Below are 21,737 nucleotides of genomic sequence, written 5' to 3' on the forward strand. Positions count from 1 at the left end.
TAAAGGATTTAAATACTTCTTTCTCTACATGATCAACTGCATTTCATGACAAGAACACACTCAACACCTGTTTTTTTATATTAATATATGTTTTATTCTTCTCCATTTTTATTATCATTATGTTTTATTTTCATATTTGCAAATCTTACAGGTCCTTTGTGCATGGACCTATCATCACGGCACACACATTGGCACAACAAGATTGGTCAGAAATAGATAAATTCTAATCACACTTTAATAGCACACATTTTCATGACTTTTGCAAGGACTCGGGAAAGACATACTATAACAATAACAAATTTGATCTTTTTTTTTTTTTCCCTCTATTGAAATCAGAATTTATAGTATGATGTGCCAAAATAAAACATAATAGTAACATGGACATTCTCAATTCTCAAATAAACAAAGCATAAATAAGAAGGAAATAAAAACATGAGATATAACCATAAGATGTACAGCAGTTGAATAGAGCTCTGATGAATGTGATGAGTTTTGCCATAAAGGTGCCTTTAAAGCACAACACTTCCCCTAACATGAAATAAAATAATCTCTGTCTTTAAATAAGAAACTGCTGACAATATAAAAATACATGGCATTGTACTGTAGTTCATTAAATAAACCAACAATTCATATATAAAATATTATATTGACGTGTATAAAAATATGCCTTACAACTTTTTGAAAAGGGTAACAGCCGTAAGCTTTTTGTCTGCCACTTCAGAACACACAGTCGACCACAAAATTCGAACATATGTACAAACAATCAACTAATAAGCAGTCAAAACGCCATTTTGACAAATAAAATGAACAGAAGCATCCAGGATCATTTTTCGTATGACTATTTTTTCTGACTTGACATATATATAAGATACTGTAAGATTCAAGCAGTACTTGATGGAAATACAGACTCAAAAATAAATTAATAGAAAAAGAAATATTTCTGTCAATTAGGTATATTGATATCAGTGTATCTTTGGAGAGAGGGAGAGAGGACGGTGAGGGAGACACGTTTTTCAAACATTTGTGTCACATCACCTGCGTAACAGTATTTCAGCCCACTGAGATCAGAACAAACACAGGCAGTGTCAGCTATCCTAAAGTAAAAAGGAAAACAGAAATCTACCAGAAAGCCAGGACAAGAGCCAGGGAATATAGAGATCATTCAGAGTAATACCGCTTGGATCACTGAGGCAGTTCACGGAGCATTAATGTGAGCATGCAGCATGTCACCAGACGACGCAGAGGACGTTGCTGCAACTGTTGAACATTCAGGCAGATGTTATTGTTGTCGCTGCTGGACTGTGAGTGTGTGTGTCTTGCTTCTAGAGAGGACATTAACTGGTGTGTATTTTCCATAGGAAGTGGTTTATCCCTGCTACCTCCTGTCCAGGCAGTGTCTAGCACATGCTAAAGCCACCCCCTCTCCCTGTGCTCCTGCTCCTCCTCCACCGCCTCCTCCTTCTCCTCTTCCTCCAGGCTCAGAGCAATAGGACAGACTCATCTCTCACTCCCCATCGCACGGTAAAGTGCCATCTTCGCTGGCATGTGAGGGCACGGGCGTGCCGAGCTCATCCACGCACCAGCAATGGCCACGCTGCATGCCCTTGGAGGAGCGGCACTGTGTGTAGAGATTAAAAGACAAGAGAGAGAGAGAGAGAGAGGGAGATTTTGAAAGGGAGAGAGGGCGGAGATTGAGTGGGAGAGTGGGGGAAAGGTGGTGAGAGAGGAAGAGAGAGAGAAAATGATATGTCATCATAGCGCAGTACTGATTCTCTGAGCCCACAGCTGAGAGGCTCAGAGAGAAAAGTGTCAGTTTATTCTCAGCCCCCTATGGTCACACAGACAAATCTCCGGATGCACCGATAGAAAGCTGCAGTAGAGTACAGCTCTCACAATCTCAGGTACACATACAGTGAGACATTTTCACATCACATAACATCTTAAAGCAAACAAAGTTACAGTTTTATGTGTTTTATGACGATTCAGGTAATACTCTACCTGCTTTTTCCTGTAGAACCCACGAGTGTCACAGTTGGGTATATAGATGTCACGGTCAGACTGGAAGATCGTCAGCTCGAGACCTCTCAGGACACTATTGAGCAGTTTGCGGCAGGGTGCCTGAAAACAGCAACGCAGAGTGTGACTTCAAACATCACCAGAGGCAAAGCCAAGAGAACCTGTCTTCATCTGAGGAGAGAGTGGCTGCTATCTCCCCTCAGGTGATTATGTTGGCAAGAAAGTCTCTTTGATCACAACACATGTCGATGGAAATCACACAGGATTAGCTACAGTGATGCAGCATTACAGCCAGAAGCAGGGAATATGTATATTTATATATATCAGATGTCACATATTGTATAACATTATATAACCATATTGTTACACAATTGCTTTTGCTTTTCAGGTCACTGAATGGTTTGAAGTGACTGTGCGTTTTTTTTTTTTTTGTGTGTCACTTTGTGAAATTAAACTATGTGATCTTGATCAATGATGTGACTATTGTGATCACACACACACATATTTGTTCAAATGCTGCGGATCAACCGGCTCGCAAAGTGAGAAATCTGTGGCGGCAGCGGCCGACTTGAAACTTTCCTGATTCTCATCATGGTCAATTAGTTCTGCCGCATAGCAGCACACACATCATGCACCATAATGCATGGCTTCAGAGCCGTGTGTGTACATGCCACTGCAACACCCAAAACAGCAGAGGATGGTAATAACCCTCTATAATGCAATGCAGCTCGATATACAACCCTCTCCATCACATATGACGTGTATTAATGCAATCTTATTACATAAAAGGCTTTAAACATCTCAGAATTTCATGTCATTTAGGTGAGGATTTGTTCTCTTCTCTCATTAAAGACTGTAAAATAAGAACATGAACTTACTTTTTCAATGTCACCACTGTGTGAGGGATGGGGACCTGAGAGGAAATGACACACCGGCATGAGATTGTGATATTAAAGCAATGTGGCCATTAACATCGAACCACATCCAATGTCAAATTGTACAATATACACTCCATATACCGCATAATATTAAGACTTTGGTATATATATATGTATATATTTGCATCTTTCTGCATAAAACATTACAAAACAGTCTCCCAGACTGAGATCTATCTGAGGGTGGTCATTCAATGAGAGACCTAATTTCCATCAGTATATTTCCTTTTCAGATTGGTAATCGCAGTATCTCAGTTTGAACAGTAGATGGAGATCACTGCAATAAAAAGCAGCTCGATCAGGATGTAGGTGACACTGTGACAGTTTCACATTCATTCTAAATTCTCTACAGAAAGGCTGACTTGTAGGACAGATCATTGTCATGCACTCTGTCATTGAAATGGACGAATATTTAACACTGTACAAATCATATGGAAGCAGGTATATGCATCTTTACTTCTAGACTGTCGCAACACCCCCAAGACTAAATAAAAAGCTCACTGAATGCATTTCATAAATAACCCCTGTGCTTTTGGTGATTCGCCATCATTTCTGATTAACAAATTACAGTCCTTTACAACAGGACTGTAATGACAAATGACATTTTTATCACAGTGACTCCAGAGGCACTGCAGAGCAGTACTGAATGCTAGAGGTTTGCAAATTCATCTGTGGTGCACAAAATGCATCCAGGCTTAAATGTCACACACTAATTGGCCTTTCCTTTTTGTTGGTGAGTGACACAGCATCACATGCAATTCACAGCAATACAGGAGGCACACTGTATGCACAATTATCTTTGGTGGCTGTCACAATATCTTCAATATACCACTGTACATGTCAAGCCTACCTGCAGTGTCCATGCATGTGTCTGTGTGCATTTGTAGGTGCATGCATGTACGTGTGCATATGTGATTTCATGCACGTGTGTGTGTGTGTATACAGTATCTTACCTGTGGGGTGGGGCCTCTCAGTGGGACTAGTCCTGCTGTGCTTGGCGCAAATGCCCCTTCCCTGCAACAGAGCCTGGAGGGGGCTGTGCTCCCTTGGTGGGGGAACACAGCGGAGCCCCTTGGCACAGCTCAGGGTGTACACACCACAGGGCTCTCCCTGGGCCAACACTGACGTGCTGCCGGCAACATTATGGTCCCTGGGGGGCCGACCTGCCCCCAGTGGATCCCTGCAGGAGGGACAGACCTTGAAGGTGCCCAAGCGGTTTGCCCCGGTCCATGATCCGCAGTGAGCAATCAGCAACAAAACAACGGTTGTTAAGTTAGAAAGGATAGGCATTTTCTGTCCAGGTCTCAGGTTCTCCACACTGTCACTCTCTGTCAGTTAAATGTGGCTGATGCTATTTCTGGATGTATATTTCTCTCTCACTCTCCCTCCCTTTCTCTCCCCTTTCCTCAGTCTTCTTCCCGTTTCTATACAGTAGCTTTCCTTGGTGCTTTGCCGGTTGAGTCCCCTGCAGTGCCAGAGGAGACAAATGGAGATCGAGAGAGACACAGCAAAGCACCAGCTTTTAAAGATCTGAAAGGCGGTGATAGAGAGTGAGTGAGTGAGAGAGAGACAGGAAGAGAGAGAGAGAGAGCACAGTTATGACACCTTCAGGGGCTGGGACTCAGAGAGAGGGAGAGAGAGAGAGGGAGAGGGAGAGAGAGAGAGAGAGAGAGAGGGAGAGAGAGAGAGAGAGAGGGAGGTGGCAGGGAGGGAGAGAGCAAGTGGGGGGTGGATTATGTTCCTTTCAGAAATTATCAAAATCTCCCCACCCTTTCCTGTTATATACTAACACATACATCTAGTCCTTCATCTTACACTTATCTTATACATTACACATGCATACACAGTAGTAGTCAGCTATTTGCACTTTCTTTCCAATGTCAGAGACCTTTTCGGGGATAATATTTGCCATGGTAACAAATACAAACGTATATATATGTGTCTCCATCAGCGTCGCCACTGCAATGCCATTCGCTACAACAAATGCACAGCTGTGTGATTCCTCCTGCTCGAATCCTGTACGAGGTTATGACCGAGAATATTTCCTGTACAAACATGTAATCCTCAAGCTGAATTCCACAGCTGAGATACTCTGTCTTTTTGTCAAATTACAGACATCAGTCATAAAATTAAGTTAGTGACCTCCTGAAGGCACTGTAGTAATGTTTGTATATTACAAAACAGATGTGTAACATACTGAAGATGACTTTATGTGCCACGCACCCGACTCAATCTGTGCCTCACTTTAATCAAATCAGTGCCGAGTGCCAATCCGGTCTTTAATAAACCAGTGAACTTCTAGATTACATTTGAGATATTAACTGACTTCATGCATCGTGTCACATGTTGAAGTGTGAGGGCAGAGGAGGTTATTGCTCGCCAGTTGTTTGAATTGGAAGAGTAATCATCTGGATAATTAGGAGGAGGACTCGCTTTTGCAGGAATGCACATCGACCAGCCCGAGCCAAACTGCTAATAATGCAATCCATCGCTCCACTCAGCCAGTTAGGATTTTCTACACGAGTGCAATCTTCAAAAGATCACTACTGAGCACTTCACGTTTTTCTACTCGACGCACAACGCTAGCTTCTGACATAATTAAACTGTCATGCCTGTGTTACTTTTGTGATAAATACAAGTTGTTGGTGTATAGAGATGATGTTGTTCAATTAAAATGTACAAGGCATCATTCTTTTACTCTTCAAGACAGATGCAGAAGGTAACTTTGCAGCTACTCTGGTACCTGTTTTAGTGATTTAGTGAAAAGAAATTAGCGATTACTTGAATAATTTATAAGAGTGTTTTATATTAAAAACCACAGTAAAATTTGCAGTAACAGCAAATCTATTTAAGGGAAAATATTTTAGTTAATGTTCTATTTTTTTTGCCGCTGATTAACAACATGCAGAGAATAAATATTAACGTCAGACTGTAAATACTGTATGTGTAAACAGAGAAAGTGAAAGCAAAGTAAATAGTCTGCACATGAAGATCATCAGTAGGTAGAGTGTTGAGGAATTCCTGTCTTATCTAGAGTCCCATTGTATCCTGTGTTATCTGACATTGCGTTGCTGCCATGGGTGCTCTGTAAACAGATGCAACATGAACATGACACACACAGAGCATAAACAGAATGAGGATATTGAATTAAAGGGCAGGTTCACAATTTTTTTTTTGAAGTCTGTCTTAAAACAACAGTGAGGAGCCCAAATGAACACTGAAGTAGGTTTTTCTTGCCGTAATCATTCCTTCTGTTCATACTGACTATTAGAAGATCCTTTTATAATACACTTTCAATGTAAGTGATGGGGGACAAAAGCTTCCTTCTGTGCAAAAATGTATTTAAAAGTTTATCTGAAGCTAATATGAAGCTTCTTCCGTCCAAATGAGTCAAATCAGGTAGATATCTTTCAACGTTACAGTCTTTTTAGTGCCAAAGTCTCTCTTTTTGTTACTATACTTCCACCACAGCTCAACACTGTCTGAGGAAACACAAAGAGGGAATTTGATGCTAAAAAGACTGTAAATGTGGCAGATATCCACTTGATGTGACTAACTCAGACTGCTGAGGCCTCATATAAGCTTCAAATAAACTTTTAAATGCATTTTTGCACAGAAAATGACTGTGTGGACACACTGTGGATTTTGGCCTCCATCACTTATATTGAAAGCACATTTGAAGGGAATCTTTTAATAGCCAGTATGAACAGGAGGAATGATTACAGCGAGGAAAACCTCTTTCAGAGTTCGTTTGGGCACCTGATTTGTTTTAAGACAGACTTTAAAAAAAAGTGTGAACCTATCCTTTAACACTGCTGCCTTGGCATTACTCCACCTTTAGAGTAAGTTTGTGTCCAGGACATGGCCTTGAGACATTTATAAACATGTGCACAATGTACTGTGTGTGTCCCGAAGTAGTAGTACAGACATGACAGGGCACACAGACATACCCACTGGCTTGTACTTGCTGGAATTCAGGGCTACATGAGGCCAAAATCTGCCTTGCCATCAGCAGCCTGTTGTTCTGATGAATCTTGGCAAGGAGAGCAGAAATCACCTGCCGTCTCGTGTTCCCATCAGCTTGCAAGCTACAGCACTAGTCTGTTCCACATATCAGGAGAATGTTCCAACACACACGCCAGACCAATGAGGGCTCTCTTTTCCACATTCCCCTGGATTATTCGTCTTTTTCCTCATCCAGCCACACACATTTCTTCCTCTGTTTCTTCCTCCTCTCTGCCTCCCCGGCTCAGGTCTATCCCAGCTGGCTCAGAGAGTCACTTCTTCTTTCAACATAGCAACCAGAGTCCACACAGTGCTGGAATGGTATCCTCTGACCCTCTTGTTAGGCTGACCACCTGCCTACTTTGGTGCACATTTTTAAGCAGCTTTAAGACTTGGTGTTATTTCAGTTTAGGATCATTAAACACACTGTACAATTTTGAAATACTTGTACTTTACTTGTCTATTTTTTGCTACTTTATACTTCCACTCCTCTTCATTTCAGAGGGAAATATTGTACTTTCTACTCCACTACGTTTATTTGACAGCTTTAGTCACTTATCAGATGAAGATTTGACACAATGGATAATATAACAAGCTTTTAAAATACACTTTTGACGTCTTACAAAAAGCAGTGTGTAGTCGGGGTCACATTTCACATGTCTATGAGTTGTTAACAGCTCCACCAAATAGTGACTTTTCCCTCTAAACTTCTCACATGGTTTCATTTCAATAAATGTTCAAATGATCCAATATTTCACCACAAATCAAAGTTTAGAGAAAAAGTCCAAAAACTGGAAACAGATTTGTGTATCAGAACTTTGTTTTTTCTTCTTTCCTCTCCCATTAATCATCTCACGACCCCTCAGATTTATCTGCTGACCCTTTAGAGGGGATCGACCCCTAGGTTGGGATCCACTGGACTAAACTAGCTAACTGTATATAAAGTAGTTGAAACTAGCTCCATCTCCAGCAGCTACAACAGCAACATGCTGCTCTAACACTGATGCTTCAGTATTAATAATCTAATGATGTCATATATAATAATATATCAGTCAGAGGAACCAAACCACTACTTTTATTTAAAGGTGCAGTGTGCAGAATTCAGTGGCATCCAGCAGAACGGACTTGACAGAAATGGAATATGATATTCATAATTCTTGTTTTAATTAGTGTATAATCACCTGCAAATAACAATTGCTGTGTTTTCGTTACCTTAAAATGAGCTATTTACATCTACATAGGGAGTGGGTCCTCTTCCACGGAGCCTGCCATGTTGCACCACCATGTTTCTATGGTAGCCCAGAATGGACAAACCAAACACTGGCTCTAGAGAGGGCCTTTAATGTTTTTTGCAAGTTTTGTGGCAACCGCAGGTTCTCCTACATGCTAATAAGGGGAGGGGGAGGGTATTCAATTGGTTGCAATCTGTAATATCACCACTAGATGCCACTAAATCCTACACACTGGTCCATATATAAATATAAATATAAATATAAATATAAATATAAATATAAATATAAATATAAATATAAATATAAATACATACACACACACACACACACACACACACATACATGAAAGTGGAATCAGACTGTTGGACCTTATTATATATATATATATATATATATATATATATATATATATATATATATATATATATATATATATATATATATATATATATTATATATATATATATATATACACACACACACACATACATATATATATAACATAATCTGATGATGTATAACTATCTGATATATAAAATATCAGGTCAGATGGACAATACCAGTACGTTAATACTTTAATACTTTAACTGTATTTTGCTGCTGATACTTACATACTTTTACTTCAGTAGGATTTTTCATGCAGGACTTTTACTTGTAATGGAGTATTTTTATATTGCTGTATTGGTACTTTTATTGAAGTAAAGGATCTGAATGCTTCTTTCACCACTGTTCTACTGTGATACTCACCGGACACAGGAAACAAGCTGGTTTCCTTTAAATGGGTTTCCTTTAGGATGATTGATCATTAAGAGACGCAGCTGATATTCTCATCACACACACACACACACACACACACACACACACACACACACACACACACACACACACACACACACATATTTTGTCCTTGGTCACTTTTGGGGACATTGCATAGACCTACATTCATTTCCTGAAGACTTGCCTTAACCATAACCACTACTTGCCTAACCCTAACCTTAACCACTGACCCAAAAATCAGCATTTTCCCAATTGGGGACACAGCTTTTGTTCCCAATTGGACAAGCTGTCCCCAATTAACTGGTCTTTAGTCTGAAATTTGTCCCCAAAAGTAGCCTATGACAGACCCACACACACAGACACACGCACACACACACTTTGCACAGCTATCCATGTTAGGGCATTGCATTGGCTTACATTCACTGTGGACAGCCCAACCCAAACCCTAACCCCTAAACCTTAACACCTCACCTCCAACCTTGACCAGGATCGCAGAAATGAGGTTTTGCCTCATTAGGACCGGGCTTTGGTCCCCATGAGAACTACTGGTCCCGACAAGGTCGGTGTTTACACCGGAAAAGGTCCCAATGAGGTAACAAACACGCACGCATACGCGCAAGCGCGCACGCACACACACACACACACACACACACACACACACACACACACACACACACACACACACACACAAAAACAGAGAATCCAAGAGGCATGATTGGCTGAATGCTTGTCACCATTTCTCAAAACTCGACGCGATTGGCTGGTGCAGTAACGTGGGTGTGATGTCACTGGGGAGCGCCGAACTCTAGTTTCCAAAGTTTTTATGTGGAGCTATGGAGAGCTGATGGACAAAAGCGAGTGTCTGTGTAATTAGCCGCGTAGATAACAGGTAAGAGATTGGCTAATCGATAACAATACGTGTAAGAAACCAGTTTCCTGCTCTCTACTCGCAGGAACAGTCGTAATGCATCCTCTTGATCAACGCCTTAACCGCAGCTTCAACAAACTAGCTGTTAGCCGCTTATGATGCTAACGTCCATCTCCGCGTCTCCACCAACTGACGAATGGACAACTAAGACTTAATAACGGCATTTAATTGAGAATAGGTGGTACATTATGATAAACTACAGTTGCAGCAGTTAACTGTCTGAACTTTAATGCTAGATTTAACTCGTCAAATTAGCTTTGCCGTTAGCAAGGTGGCTAGCAAGCAAAGCTGGATAGCGTTAACTGTAAACATCGGCACGCCCACTTCCCCCAGTCGTTACGGCAGTTTGACAGCTTATGTTTTAACGTCAATAAGTGAATGTTTTATTCCCTGAAGCCATCGGAAACAAAATATCTGAATGAGGTTTCAAGAATTTTACGTGTTCGTCCACCCAATCAAGACATCACTCAACGTCAAAGTACTGTCAATCAGATCAGTGCAAAGAATGATTATTGATACCTGCAGCGTCATGTGTTTGTGTTCTTCAGGGGTGGAAGTAACTAAGTACATTTATTCAGATACTGTACTTCAATTCAATTTTGAGGTACTTGTACTATAGCTGAGTATGTCCATTTCATGCTACTTTATACTTCCACTCCACTACATTTATTTAAAAGCTTTAGTTACTTTTCAGATGAAGATTTGGCACAATGGATAATATAATAAGCTTACAACACATTGTTAAAGATGAAACCAGTGGTTTCCAACCTTTTTGACTTTTTTTTGACTCAATAAATGTTCAAATGATCCAATATTTCACCACAAATCAAAGATTAGAGAAAAAGTCCAAAAACTGAAAACAGATGTTTGTATCAGAACTTCATCTTTCCTCTCCCATTAATCATCTCATGACCCCTCAGATTTATCTGGTGACCCTTTGGAGGGGCCCGATCCCTAGGTTGGGAACCACTGGACTAAACTAGCTAACTGTATATAAAGTAGTTGAAACTAGCTCCACCTCCAGCAGCTACAACAGTAACATGCTGCTCTAACACTGATGATTCAGTATTAATCATCTAATGATGTCATATGTAATTATATATTAGTCAGAGGAACCAAACCACTACTTTTACTGTAATACTTTAACTACATCAAGCTCATAATACTTATGTACTTTTACTTAAGTAGGATATTTCATGCAGGACTTTTACTTGTAATGAGTTTTTTTACATTGTTGTTTTGGTACTTTTACTTAAGTAAAGAATCTGAATACGTCTTCCACCGCTGGTGTTCTTGGGTTGGCCACCTGTGTCTTCTTACAAAGATAATGTTTCATTGTCACACGTCGCTGCAAGGGGATACAGCAAAGAACAATGTCAACTTTTAATTACATTACATGTTGACTATCAAACCATGTATGGATGAAAAATGAATGGTGAACCTGTAAGGAGAGCTAAAAATATGACAAATATGATATTATACTGTACTTATTTCAGGTTGTGTGACATTAATACAGTATCATAAAACACAAGGAATTTGTATCAGTATTTAGCTTCAATTATATATTGATGTTGGCTGTGCTGTGTGTTCATTCTATATCTACTTAATAGAAACTGGCAGAGGAACATACATTATAAAAATGAGTTATTTTATCAACTTATGAAGTTTACAGAAGTAGTAACATTTAATGATTTTGGATTTGGATGGATTTTGCCTTTGAAGTAAGGTATCTAGAGAAGAAACAATTGGTTGATTACAGGTAATTGATAAGTTAAAGTCATTTTTCAAGCAAAACTGCCAAATATTCCATTGTCAACATCTCAGTTGTGAGGATTTGCTGCCTTTCTTGGTCTTATTTGATCATAAACTGAATAAAACTTGCTTTTTGACTGTTGGTTGCATAAAATATGCAATTTGATGGCATCACTTTGGGCTTAAGAGAACTGTGATGGGCATTTTTCAATATTTTATGACATTTTTATAAATCAAAAAAATAGTCTGATAATCGAGAAAATAATCATTAGTTGTAGTCCTAAACATATTAGTAATTTACATTGCCAAAGACTTATTTAGTAAATTCAGTAAACAAATATAATCATCTTAGAAGTTCCAGTAGATTCATTTTTCTGGGTGCACAGAGACATTGATAGCATCGACCTGTATTTGATTTAGTGACTCTGTGGTGTCTTATGAAATGACTTTCAATGTTTCTTTTGTGTTTGATTTGGACCTTTGAAATCAAAAGTAGGATCGGCAATTCTTCAACTTTGTTTTTCTCTCCACCCACACCTACTTTCATGTGTCGGAACAAAAAAAAACCCAACAAAAGCCTTTCAGAGACGACACAGTGTAGCTTACCGGCAGCCTGCAGCTGATTACTTTTCAAGAAACATGGAAATTACCTCAATCGGACATGGTGGCAAAGCAACAGAACAGAAAACCTCCTGCCTCCGCCAAGACACTGATAACATCGACCTGTATTTGTTTTAGTCTGTGACACTCTGTGGTGTCTTATGAAATGACTTTCAATGTTTGTTTTGTTACTGCAGTATTCAAACACTGAATTCATCAGCTTACAAATGACATAAATGCCTCTTATTGAATTCTTCCCTGCCCTAGTAATCTAAAATATGCTGACACATCTAACAACACAGTCCTTAAGGCTTGGTTTTATGGCACCGGGGCATGTTTCCTGAAAGCAATTAGCGTGCACTGCTTCCATGTATGTTGCGAATGGTGCCAGCGTCTTGTTTCATAAATGATTGTCATTTGAGTCATACGGTCCTCTCACATGCTCATGCATTAGTCACAAGTATGGTGTTCCCTTGGATATGGTAAATGCTTCAAAATTAACGCTCATGTTGCAAGTCACAGCTTGCATGTTGCGAATTTGGTGAAACAAGCCCCTGGTATGATGGAGCCAGCACCTCCAAACCTTCAAACCATGAAGAGACATAGAGATTTAACTACAACAGCAGTGCCCAGGATAAACAGTGAATTTAATTGCTGAGAAAAAAACAAAGAAGTCAAGAATGTCTTAATCAGTATCAATCTAAAAACAATAGAATTATAATGCTTGCAAGTGTTGTTATTGTGAACCTGCCTCAGTTCTCTTGTTATGGCCACATCTTAAGCAGAAAATGTATGAGAGGTTTCACTTATCAGAAACTTTCAAGCTACTATTGTATAAAATAATGAGGAGAACATGTGTGAGAGGAGCTGGGTAGTTGGTACATAGTATTGGTTAGGGCTGTCAGGATGTTGATTCTAAATTGAAAATCTATTAATATGAGTGTTTGATTTGGACCTTTGAAATCAAAAGTAGGATCGGCAATTCTTCAACTTTGTTTTTCTCTCCACCCACACCTGCTTTCATGTGTCGGAACAAAAAAAACCCAACAAAAGCCTTTCAGAGACGACACAGTGTAGCTTACCGGCAGCCTGCAGCTGATTACTTTTCAAGAAACATGGAAATTACTTCAATCGGACATGGTGGGAAAGCAACAGAACAGAAAACCTCCTGCCTCCGCCAAGACACTGATAGCATCGACCTGTATTTGATTTAGTGACTCTGTGATGTCTTATGAAATGACTTTCAATGTTTCTTTTGTTACTGCAGTATTCAAACACTGAATTCATCAGCTTACAAATGACATAAATGCTTCTTATTGAACTCTTCCCTTCCCTAGTAATCTAAAATATGCTGACACATCTAACAATACAGTCCTTAAGGCTTGGTTTTATGGCACCGGGGCATGTTTCCTGAAAGCAATTAGCGTGCACTGCTTCCATGTATGTTGCGAATGGTGCCAGCGTCTTGTTTCATAAATGATTGTCATTTGAGTCATACGGTCCTCTCACATGCTCATGCATTAGTCACAAGTATGGTGTTCCCTTGGATATGGTAAATGCTTCAAAATTAACGCTCATGTTGCGAATTTGGTGAAACAAGCCCCTGGTATGATGGAGCCAGCACCTCCAAACCTTCAAACCATGAAGAGACATAGAGATTTAACTACAACAGCAGTGCCCAGGATAAACAGTGAATTTAATTGCTGAGAAAAAAACAAAGAAGTCAAGAATGTCTTAATCAGTATCAATCTAAAAACAATAGAATTATAATGCTTGCAAGTGTTGTTATTGTGAACCTGCCTCAGTTCTCTTGTTATGGCCACATCTTAAGCAGAAAATGTATGAGAGGTTTCACTTATCAGAAACTTTCAAGCTACTATTGTATAAAATAATGAGGAGAACATGTGTGAGAGGAGCTGGGTAGTTGGTACATAGTATTGGTTAGGGCTGTCAGGATGTTGATTCTAAATTGAAAATCTGTTGAAATGAGTGTTTGATTTGGACCTTTGAAATCAAAAGAAGGATCGGCAATTCTTCAACTTTGTTTTTCTCTCCACCCACACCTGCTTTCATGTGTCGGAACAAAAAAAACCCAACAAAAGCCTTTCAGAGACGACACAGCGTAGCTTACCGGCAGCCTGCAGCTGATTACTTTTCAAGACAACATGGACATTACCTTAATCGGACATGGTGGGAAAGCAACAGAACAGAAAATCCTCCTGCCTCCGCCGAGACATTGATAGCATCGACCTGTATTTGTTTTAGTGACTCTGTGGTGTCGTATGAAATGACTTTCAACGTTTCTTTTGTTACTGCAGTATTCAAACACTGAATTCAACAGCTTACAAATGACAGCGTAGCTTACCGGCAGCCTGCAGCTGCATTACTTTTCAAGACACCATGGACATTACTGGAGTTGGAGATGGTGGAAAAGCAACAGAACAGAAAATCGTCCTGCTTCCCTGAAGTCACCGGTGTGGCAACATTTTGTCTTCCTCGTGAGTTTTGTAAACAACAGAAAAACTACAGTTTTAGGCTATGCTACACACTTCGGTAAAGTTGGAGATATATTGAAAGATTCGAACTTCTCAGATCAGTAACTCATAAGCGAAACGCTGTTACAACACAAACAACGTCTCTTTCCTATCGTAGTGAGGTAGACAACGAGCTACAACCTAATTTTTCACCGTCCTCCGAGCTGGACTAATAACACTGCTGGTCTCTATGTACAGCCGGCTGTGGGACGAGTGTGCAAGGACCGTTTACAAAGTGCAACACCTAAACTTGGTTTCCTCACCAAAAAGCCATCAGGATTAATCCTGTGAAGAAACTCAAGCTGTTGTTGTAAAGTACCCTTCTGCCATCTAGTGGCTCCTCTTTTTGTTTTTGTGTTTAACAGTTTTCCTATTGACTGGTGAAATAAGTTATTGTTACAATTTAAATAAATTATTTAAATTTGACCATATCTCTCTGAGGTTCAGGCAAAAAGTTGAAAGGACATAAAAGCAGTGGACATAACCTGCCTACTACTAACTACTAACTTAATGGTTTCTTCATTCAGATGGATGACATCAACGTACTACACCACAGATGCCTCCTGAATTTGAGGCGTCGAATCCAAGACATTAGGGATGGACGCCCGGCGCAGGAACGATACATGAGGTTGCTGAAGGACGGAGACACGCTCAGGTCAGCCTGATTTAAACTCACCTTGGTGGGGATTGAGCTGAAGTGATTATGTGGCTTTGTGGGAATCAGAGTTGATCTCAAAAGATGCTTCCGTTGATATTGTGTTGGTTTCTCTGCCTACACGTTGGTGTGTAGCTGTAATTAGGGATGCATGATATTGGTGACGATACTGACTTGATGGGTTTGGGTATTGGCCATGATGTGATTGATCCACATTAAGTACAGTGTCTTCAACTATTTTATTATATAAGTCTGTGTTTCAGGTAATCATTCAGTCATGGCAGGTCGTCCACTTGGTTTTTAGCGCCACAGCAATCCCTGGCCTCATATTAACGTTCATAAAAATGATCCCAACGAGTTCCAGGTAGAGAAGTGTACAGAATTGAGATTTGAGGAAAAAGAGAGCACTGGTATTGGTAGATATCCCAAGTTTAGGTATCTGAAGCAGTGCTTGGAAAGATATTCACTGATAATGACTGGTAAACCCTTAAAAACACTATATTTCCCCCTTAAAATCTATGCTAGCCATACTGGAAGTTTACAGTAGATCCTTTGCAATTAGTTTAGTGTAAATAAAATCTTGTGTTTGACTATGAACCTCAGAGGCATATACTTACCATGAATTTCTGTTATATAGTGACTACGTTAAGTAACAAAAGCAATGGATTCTTTATTCTAGCGATTTGATTTGGCTACTTAATACTGTGCAAAACATGTAACGCACAACAATACTGATCCAATGGTTCAGAAGCTCCAGTCGACCTTTTTCACAGACCTCGTCATAGTAGGACAAGCACAGGTGAATAATGTTAAAGCTGGTGTGCAGGACTTTTGTGACCCCTTCTGGCAGTGACAGTAATTACAAAAACACAGTCAACATGTACTTAGGCTACAACATGTATGGCTCCGCCATAGCGTACTCCGTCGCTACTGTTGTGGCTGTAAAGCGGTGTTTTGAGCGTCACACAATCCCCACAAAATGACTTGTTTCACTATTAGAATTTGATCCTTTCAGTCCGATAACATTTGGAAAGTCTAGAAGAGCCACACGATTAAATTATTTTAGCATGTGCTCGCTCTGCCTGTAGAGCAGAGCGGGAATGTCATACCAGACACCAGATTTTAAAAACTCCATATAACTGTGAAATAGAGATATTTACCTGGCGGTGATAGGCTTAATTTAGCATTGTGAGAACTTTTTTGGCAAGGGTTTGAAAGTAACAGACATTACTCAAGTGTCCCAGTAAGTCATGACAGCATGACACTGGACCAACAAGCATAATACCAGAACCCTGAAATCGAAGCAACTAAGTGGAATTCAGTCATCATTCCTTTTCCTGCCGTGACATGCCAAAATGTCATTGTGAAAATGTGTTTGTCCTCGTGTGTCTCCAGGTTTCCCTTCCATAACAAAACACACATGCTCATACTGTATGTTTAACAGTAACAGCCAATAATCACATGCCTGTCATTTGATATATCATCGTCTAATCACGTGGCTGAGGAGCAGTTGTAATCAGGTTTCATTGTCTGGGATGCACATTATGTCTCATTTGCATCTGCACATATTATGTTGATAGTGTTTCGACAATCTTTCGATCCAAAGATTGAAGAGGTTGTTTTGAGGTGTGTTTCTGATTGTGAGTCCTACTGTTAACCTGTAATTTATTCCCTGTAGTTACCAAGGGAACTCTGAAGAAGTGGGTTGCTATGTGGCTGGCCATCCTTTATCAAAGGGAAACTGCTACTTTGAGGTAAGGCACATTGATAGATGCCTATTGTGACATTGTTGGATTGTAACCGAGCTCTGATTGAGTTGCAAAACCCGATCGTCATCTCTGCTCTCTTTTTTTTTTTTGTGTGCATGATTAGTCGTCGTGATCGCTACAAGCTGCTATCTCTGTTCTCCATTCTCTGTTTACCGTAAAAGAAAAGTAGATAATCATTAGAAAATAAGTGGTCCTTTGCACAATCATTCATTTTGAAATGTTGGGTGGGTGGGTGGATGGGTGGGTGGGGGGGGGGCAGAATTACTCACAATATGATAGGCTTACCACATACCATCGTCCCTAGTTGTGCCCAAGATTGCTTTTCCATCCAGCCAGCAATTTTATCCCCTGGAATCCTGTTGCTGACAATTTTCTCAACTTCATATTAAATTCTGAGTGCCCCCCCACAGTCCCAGTTCACCAGTGCAAAACCACTACCTCAAAAATGTCGTAGCTGCATTGGAATGAGGGATAGGGTGTGGGTTAGGTGGTATCTCTGAGCACAAAGATTAGTCTAACATAGAGTGTTTTTATGCAGACAGGCAGGCAGGCAGGCAGGCGGACTGGCAGCAGGACATTCATTTAGCAAAGCTGATGTGCCCCTATGTATCAGCCCTTTTTTTTTTTTAGTAGTTACTCATACATACAGTACAGCAGAGTATGAGGGGGAAAAAAGTATCTTGGTGATGTAGCACAGGAAAGTTGCAAGAGTTCAGTCATAAATTAGATGCTGAGGGCTGCAGTTTGTTATTTATGAGCCAGCCTGTTTGTGTACGGTGCACGTCAGAGCAGGCCTCGTGACGTGTGGTCAAGTGACTGCAGGTGAGGCAGGCATACTTCCTTGTCTGGGGGGGGGGGGGGTTTTTTAGGCTTCAGGAGGAAAAATTAGGCTGTACATTATCCAGTGAACCTACGTCATTGTGCTGAGCTACGAATAGAGCCAGACAGACAGGACCACGCTGCATCAGTGTCCCATAGCTATACCAGGCTTTCCTGCAAATGATCTATTTCTTCCACTATTCTTTCCCAGATTTTTTTTTTTTTTTTTTTTTTTTTTGTTTTTGAAAGGAGAAGCACCATTTCGAATATACATTTAAGCATTTCAGATCTGCTTCACTAAGATACAGGCTGACTGTGTGTGCTTTGACTTTATTTATCATGGCTCTAACGTGTCCCTGATGTGTGCCAGATGTGACATTTCCTTTAAATGTGATGTCAAACTCTCATCTGACCTCCAGATCTCTCTCTCTCTCTCTCTCTCTGCTCCCTAGCATGAAAATCCTCAAGATAACAACATTTATATTTAAATGAGAATCACATTTGGAGGCTGATAGATCCCTCTGACATTTAAACAAGTGGATTTTAATGTGGTCATTAACCACAGTTTAATACTACATTATTCTCCACTCTGTGACGCACATGCTGTCAGTTTCCCCAGATATCTCAAAAATTTGGGAGCTTTTATTCTGATAAAGGTCAGGCTACTGTCAAAGTATGCGTCACTGCTATCCTCGTGTTTCTCCACGCTTTGTGCTTTCACAAGGAACCCATTTCACCTTTGTCAGCGCTGCTGCACTTCCTCCAGTTTTTTTTTTTTTTTTCGTCGTCTGTCTTCAAGGCCAGCGAAACATCTGCAGCATTCCACTTGTTTTAATAGATTTATTTAAGAAATTATTATATCAACAAAACTTAACGGCTCATCAGAATCAGATTTATTGCCAAGTAAGAGAGAAAGACAGGTGGTATAAATATATAAATAAAGTATTACAATAAAGAATAAGTACAAGAAATATATTCTATGTGAAGAGAGCTGTTAAGTTTAATAAAATATTGTGCAGGATATTTACTGGGAATGTGCAGATGTTCATAGTATAAGTGGCGTATCTAACGTGCTAATGTAAATAATAGAAAGACTACAAATGTAACATGTGAGATGTGATGAGCTTACAGATGTGCAGTATAAGATTATAGATCTCACATTAATAGTACATGTAGTGTCTATGTGTGCGGTAGAGTTCCGTGTCAGCGGGGGTCCCGGGCCTTGTTAATGAGGCCAGCTGCAGTCAGGAAGAAACTGTTCCTGCGGTGTGAGGTTTTTTGGTCATGATAGACTGCGGCGTCTTGCCGGAGGGGAGCGCTCGGAAAAAAAAAAAAGAAAAAGTTTATGTCCTGGGTGGGGTGGGAGGGGTCGGCCATGATCTTTCCCGCTCGCCTCTGCGTCAGTATCAGTGACTAACATTCCTACTCTTTCCTGATCTAAGTCATCTCACATGTTTTTGTAAGTTTTATTGGGACATTCACACAGACATTAATGGATTGTTAATGTGTGGAAGTGGTAGCCTGCAGAGGCCAAGAATTTAGTTTCTTTTAACAAAGCAGAGGTATAAAGTGCCAGACTGGACATCAAAGGAATCAAGCCTGGAGTTTGAGTCAGAGAAACCCGAGAAGTTTAGTTTCTCATGTGCTGATAGTTGTAATGGAGGAGCGGTGATTTGCGGTAGAGAGGTAAAGAACGGGGGGAGGCAGGTAGATTTATTTTGACTCAAGACTATGATCATATGGTATGAAGCACAAACAGTGCATGCAATATTGTAATAACAAAACAATGGCGCACAGCATGGACACAGTACAACATGTTATTTAAACAAAGGAAGGTCATTATTCAAAAAGGCACCACATTTACAAATAACCTTTTGGATTATCTGATTGTATCAACAAAATTAATTTAAACAAAAGATGGGCAGCTTAAATAATACCTTGGAAAGTACCTTTCCCGACAACTGGTCATGCTTACAGTCTTACATTCAAACTAAATCAGATACTCGTCTTCTAGACATTTGTCATTAAAAGGTTGCAGATCTTCTGGTTTCTATCTAGTCCTTTATATCTTCTAGTGACCTTTTTAGATGAGTGCGAAATGACTCAGAGAAGTCATCGAGAAAAGAAGAGACCAAACACGTTCTCTTGTGTTTGTCTGCTTTGTCTCCTTTCACCTCATTCTGCTCGACGGTGTGTGTCATTTCGCTCCGATTGAGTCGGCTTAGTTGGCGGGCTGGCGTGACGTCTGAGGGGGAGGCGAGGGAGGGGGGTGGGGTGGGGGGGGGGGTTGGTGGTGATTGTGGAGGTTTTCCCATGTGCTGCCAGTGGCACAGCTGTGTACCCGTGCAAGGAGTCAGACTCTGGGCATTTGGGTGAGCGCCACACAGACAGACTGAGGGCTAGGAAAGGGCGAGATTTACAACAGGCTTAATTTCTTGAGTCGGGTTTTCCATTCAAGGTGTGACTCGGCGAAGGTTCTCACAGTAAAATATAAGACTCGTGTTTTGATTTTGGTTTTCTGCTATAAATCCATGCTGTTTTTAAAAAAAGTACCTCTTCATTTTGCCCACACAAGTGAGTAAAAACATATAAAAAGCCTGCTCTAAGTGTAGCAGTAGGTTAAACTAGCTGTTTCTGGTGCCACAAGTTGTAGTTACATTGTTTTTGTTTGTGTGTGTGTGTGTGTGTAGGTGACAATAGTGGACACAGGGGTGAGGGGGACCATTGCTGTGGGCCTGGTGCCTAAATTCTACAGGCTGGACCACCAGCCTGGCTGGCTGCCATACTCTGTAGCTTACCACGCTGACAACGGCAAGTAAGTGAAACCACAATCATCTTTGCACTACAGTACAGCATTGGTTTCTTGGATGGTTTGGGGAAAATGGATTGTGGCCTGTTGCTGCTGCATCCACACATAACTACAACAGTAATTCCCTATATCATTCTTCTTAGCTCTTACTTTTCTGAACATTTTTAAGCAGCATAAAACTCTCTGGTCACAGGAGTAGTTTTGGCGTAATGACGCTGAACCTTGCACCCCAAAACCTTTGGTTGCAAGGATCCAACTAACAGTTATTTTACTTATCAATGAATCTGTTGATTATTTTTTTGTCTGTACAACGAGTACAAAAACCCAAAGTGATCGTCAAATTGTTTTTTTTTTTGATGATCACTTGTGTCAACAAAATCAAAGAGGGAGTATCAGTATTTCAACTGCAAATGACAGCTCGAGTCCCACAAAAGTTTGTTCAAACCAGAAGGGAATTTACAATGACATAAAACAGATAAAAGCTGCTAATCCTCATAATTGAGGTAGAACCAGTGAGTGTTTTGCATTTTTGCTTGTTAAAGGATTGAAATGATTAATTATCAAAAATGTTGTTGATAGGGGATGTACCAATCCAACTCTTATTGTGTGGATTGAGTATAGGCCAGACGTGACAGATACACATTAAATACAGCTGCTTTGCCAATGTCGTAAAGTTTTTTGCTATCAGTTACAGTAATTAAGTCGGGCTGTCGACTCAGTTTATAGCGCCGCAGCAATTCCTGGCGTCGTGTTACTTAAGCTGAGGTATCAGAATCTGTATTTTAGAGAAGAAGAAGTAGAAATTGTAAGTAATTCTGAATAAAGGCATCCACATAAAGTACTGAAACTAAATTAAAATGTGTAAAAAGTGTACTGGGGGGGTTTGACGTCCTGTTTTAAAGCTAG

General features: G+C 40.2%; 2 protein-coding genes across 4 annotated transcripts in view; one reads left to right on the forward strand and one right to left on the reverse strand.

Moving 5' to 3' along the window:
• Positions 1-716: 716 nt before the first annotated feature.
• igfbp6b (insulin-like growth factor binding protein 6b) lies at positions 717-9,550 on the reverse strand. 2 transcript variants are annotated; one of them, XM_044352917.1, is made up of 5 exons: positions 9,437-9,550; positions 3,905-4,416; positions 2,895-2,929; positions 1,999-2,118; positions 717-1,618 (listed from the first exon to the last, which is right to left on the reverse strand). In XM_044352917.1, the coding sequence occupies exons 2-5, from the start codon at positions 4,239-4,241 to the stop codon at positions 1,505-1,507; spliced, it is 606 nt and encodes a 201-aa protein (XP_044208852.1). In that variant the 5' UTR covers positions 4,242-4,416; positions 9,437-9,550; the 3' UTR covers positions 717-1,504. The 2 variants fall into 2 exon arrangements, with proteins under 2 accessions (XP_044208852.1, XP_044208851.1); XM_044352916.1 differs by lacking the exon at positions 9,437-9,550 and having other exon boundaries at positions 3,905-6,092.
• A 181-nt stretch (positions 9,551-9,731) lies between these two features.
• spryd3 (SPRY domain containing 3) overlaps positions 9,732-21,737 on the forward strand; it is a 64,350-nt gene continuing 52,344 nt past the window's right edge. The window contains exons 1-4 of one of the 2 annotated variants that reach the window (XM_044351866.1): positions 9,732-9,854; positions 15,307-15,434; positions 17,113-17,188; positions 20,713-20,837. In XM_044351866.1, the coding sequence (XP_044207801.1) occupies positions 15,307-15,434; positions 17,113-17,188; positions 20,713-20,837 (329 nt within the window). In that variant the 5' untranslated portion in view covers positions 9,732-9,854. The remainder of the gene's footprint in view (positions 9,855-15,306; positions 15,435-17,112; positions 17,189-20,712; positions 20,838-21,737) is intronic. The other variant, XM_044351865.1, reaches the window with a different exon arrangement.

Source organism: Thunnus albacares, chromosome 5, assembly GCF_914725855.1.
Source record: "Thunnus albacares chromosome 5, fThuAlb1.1, whole genome shotgun sequence".
Classification (NCBI taxonomy): domain Eukaryota; kingdom Metazoa; phylum Chordata; class Actinopteri; order Scombriformes; family Scombridae; genus Thunnus; species Thunnus albacares.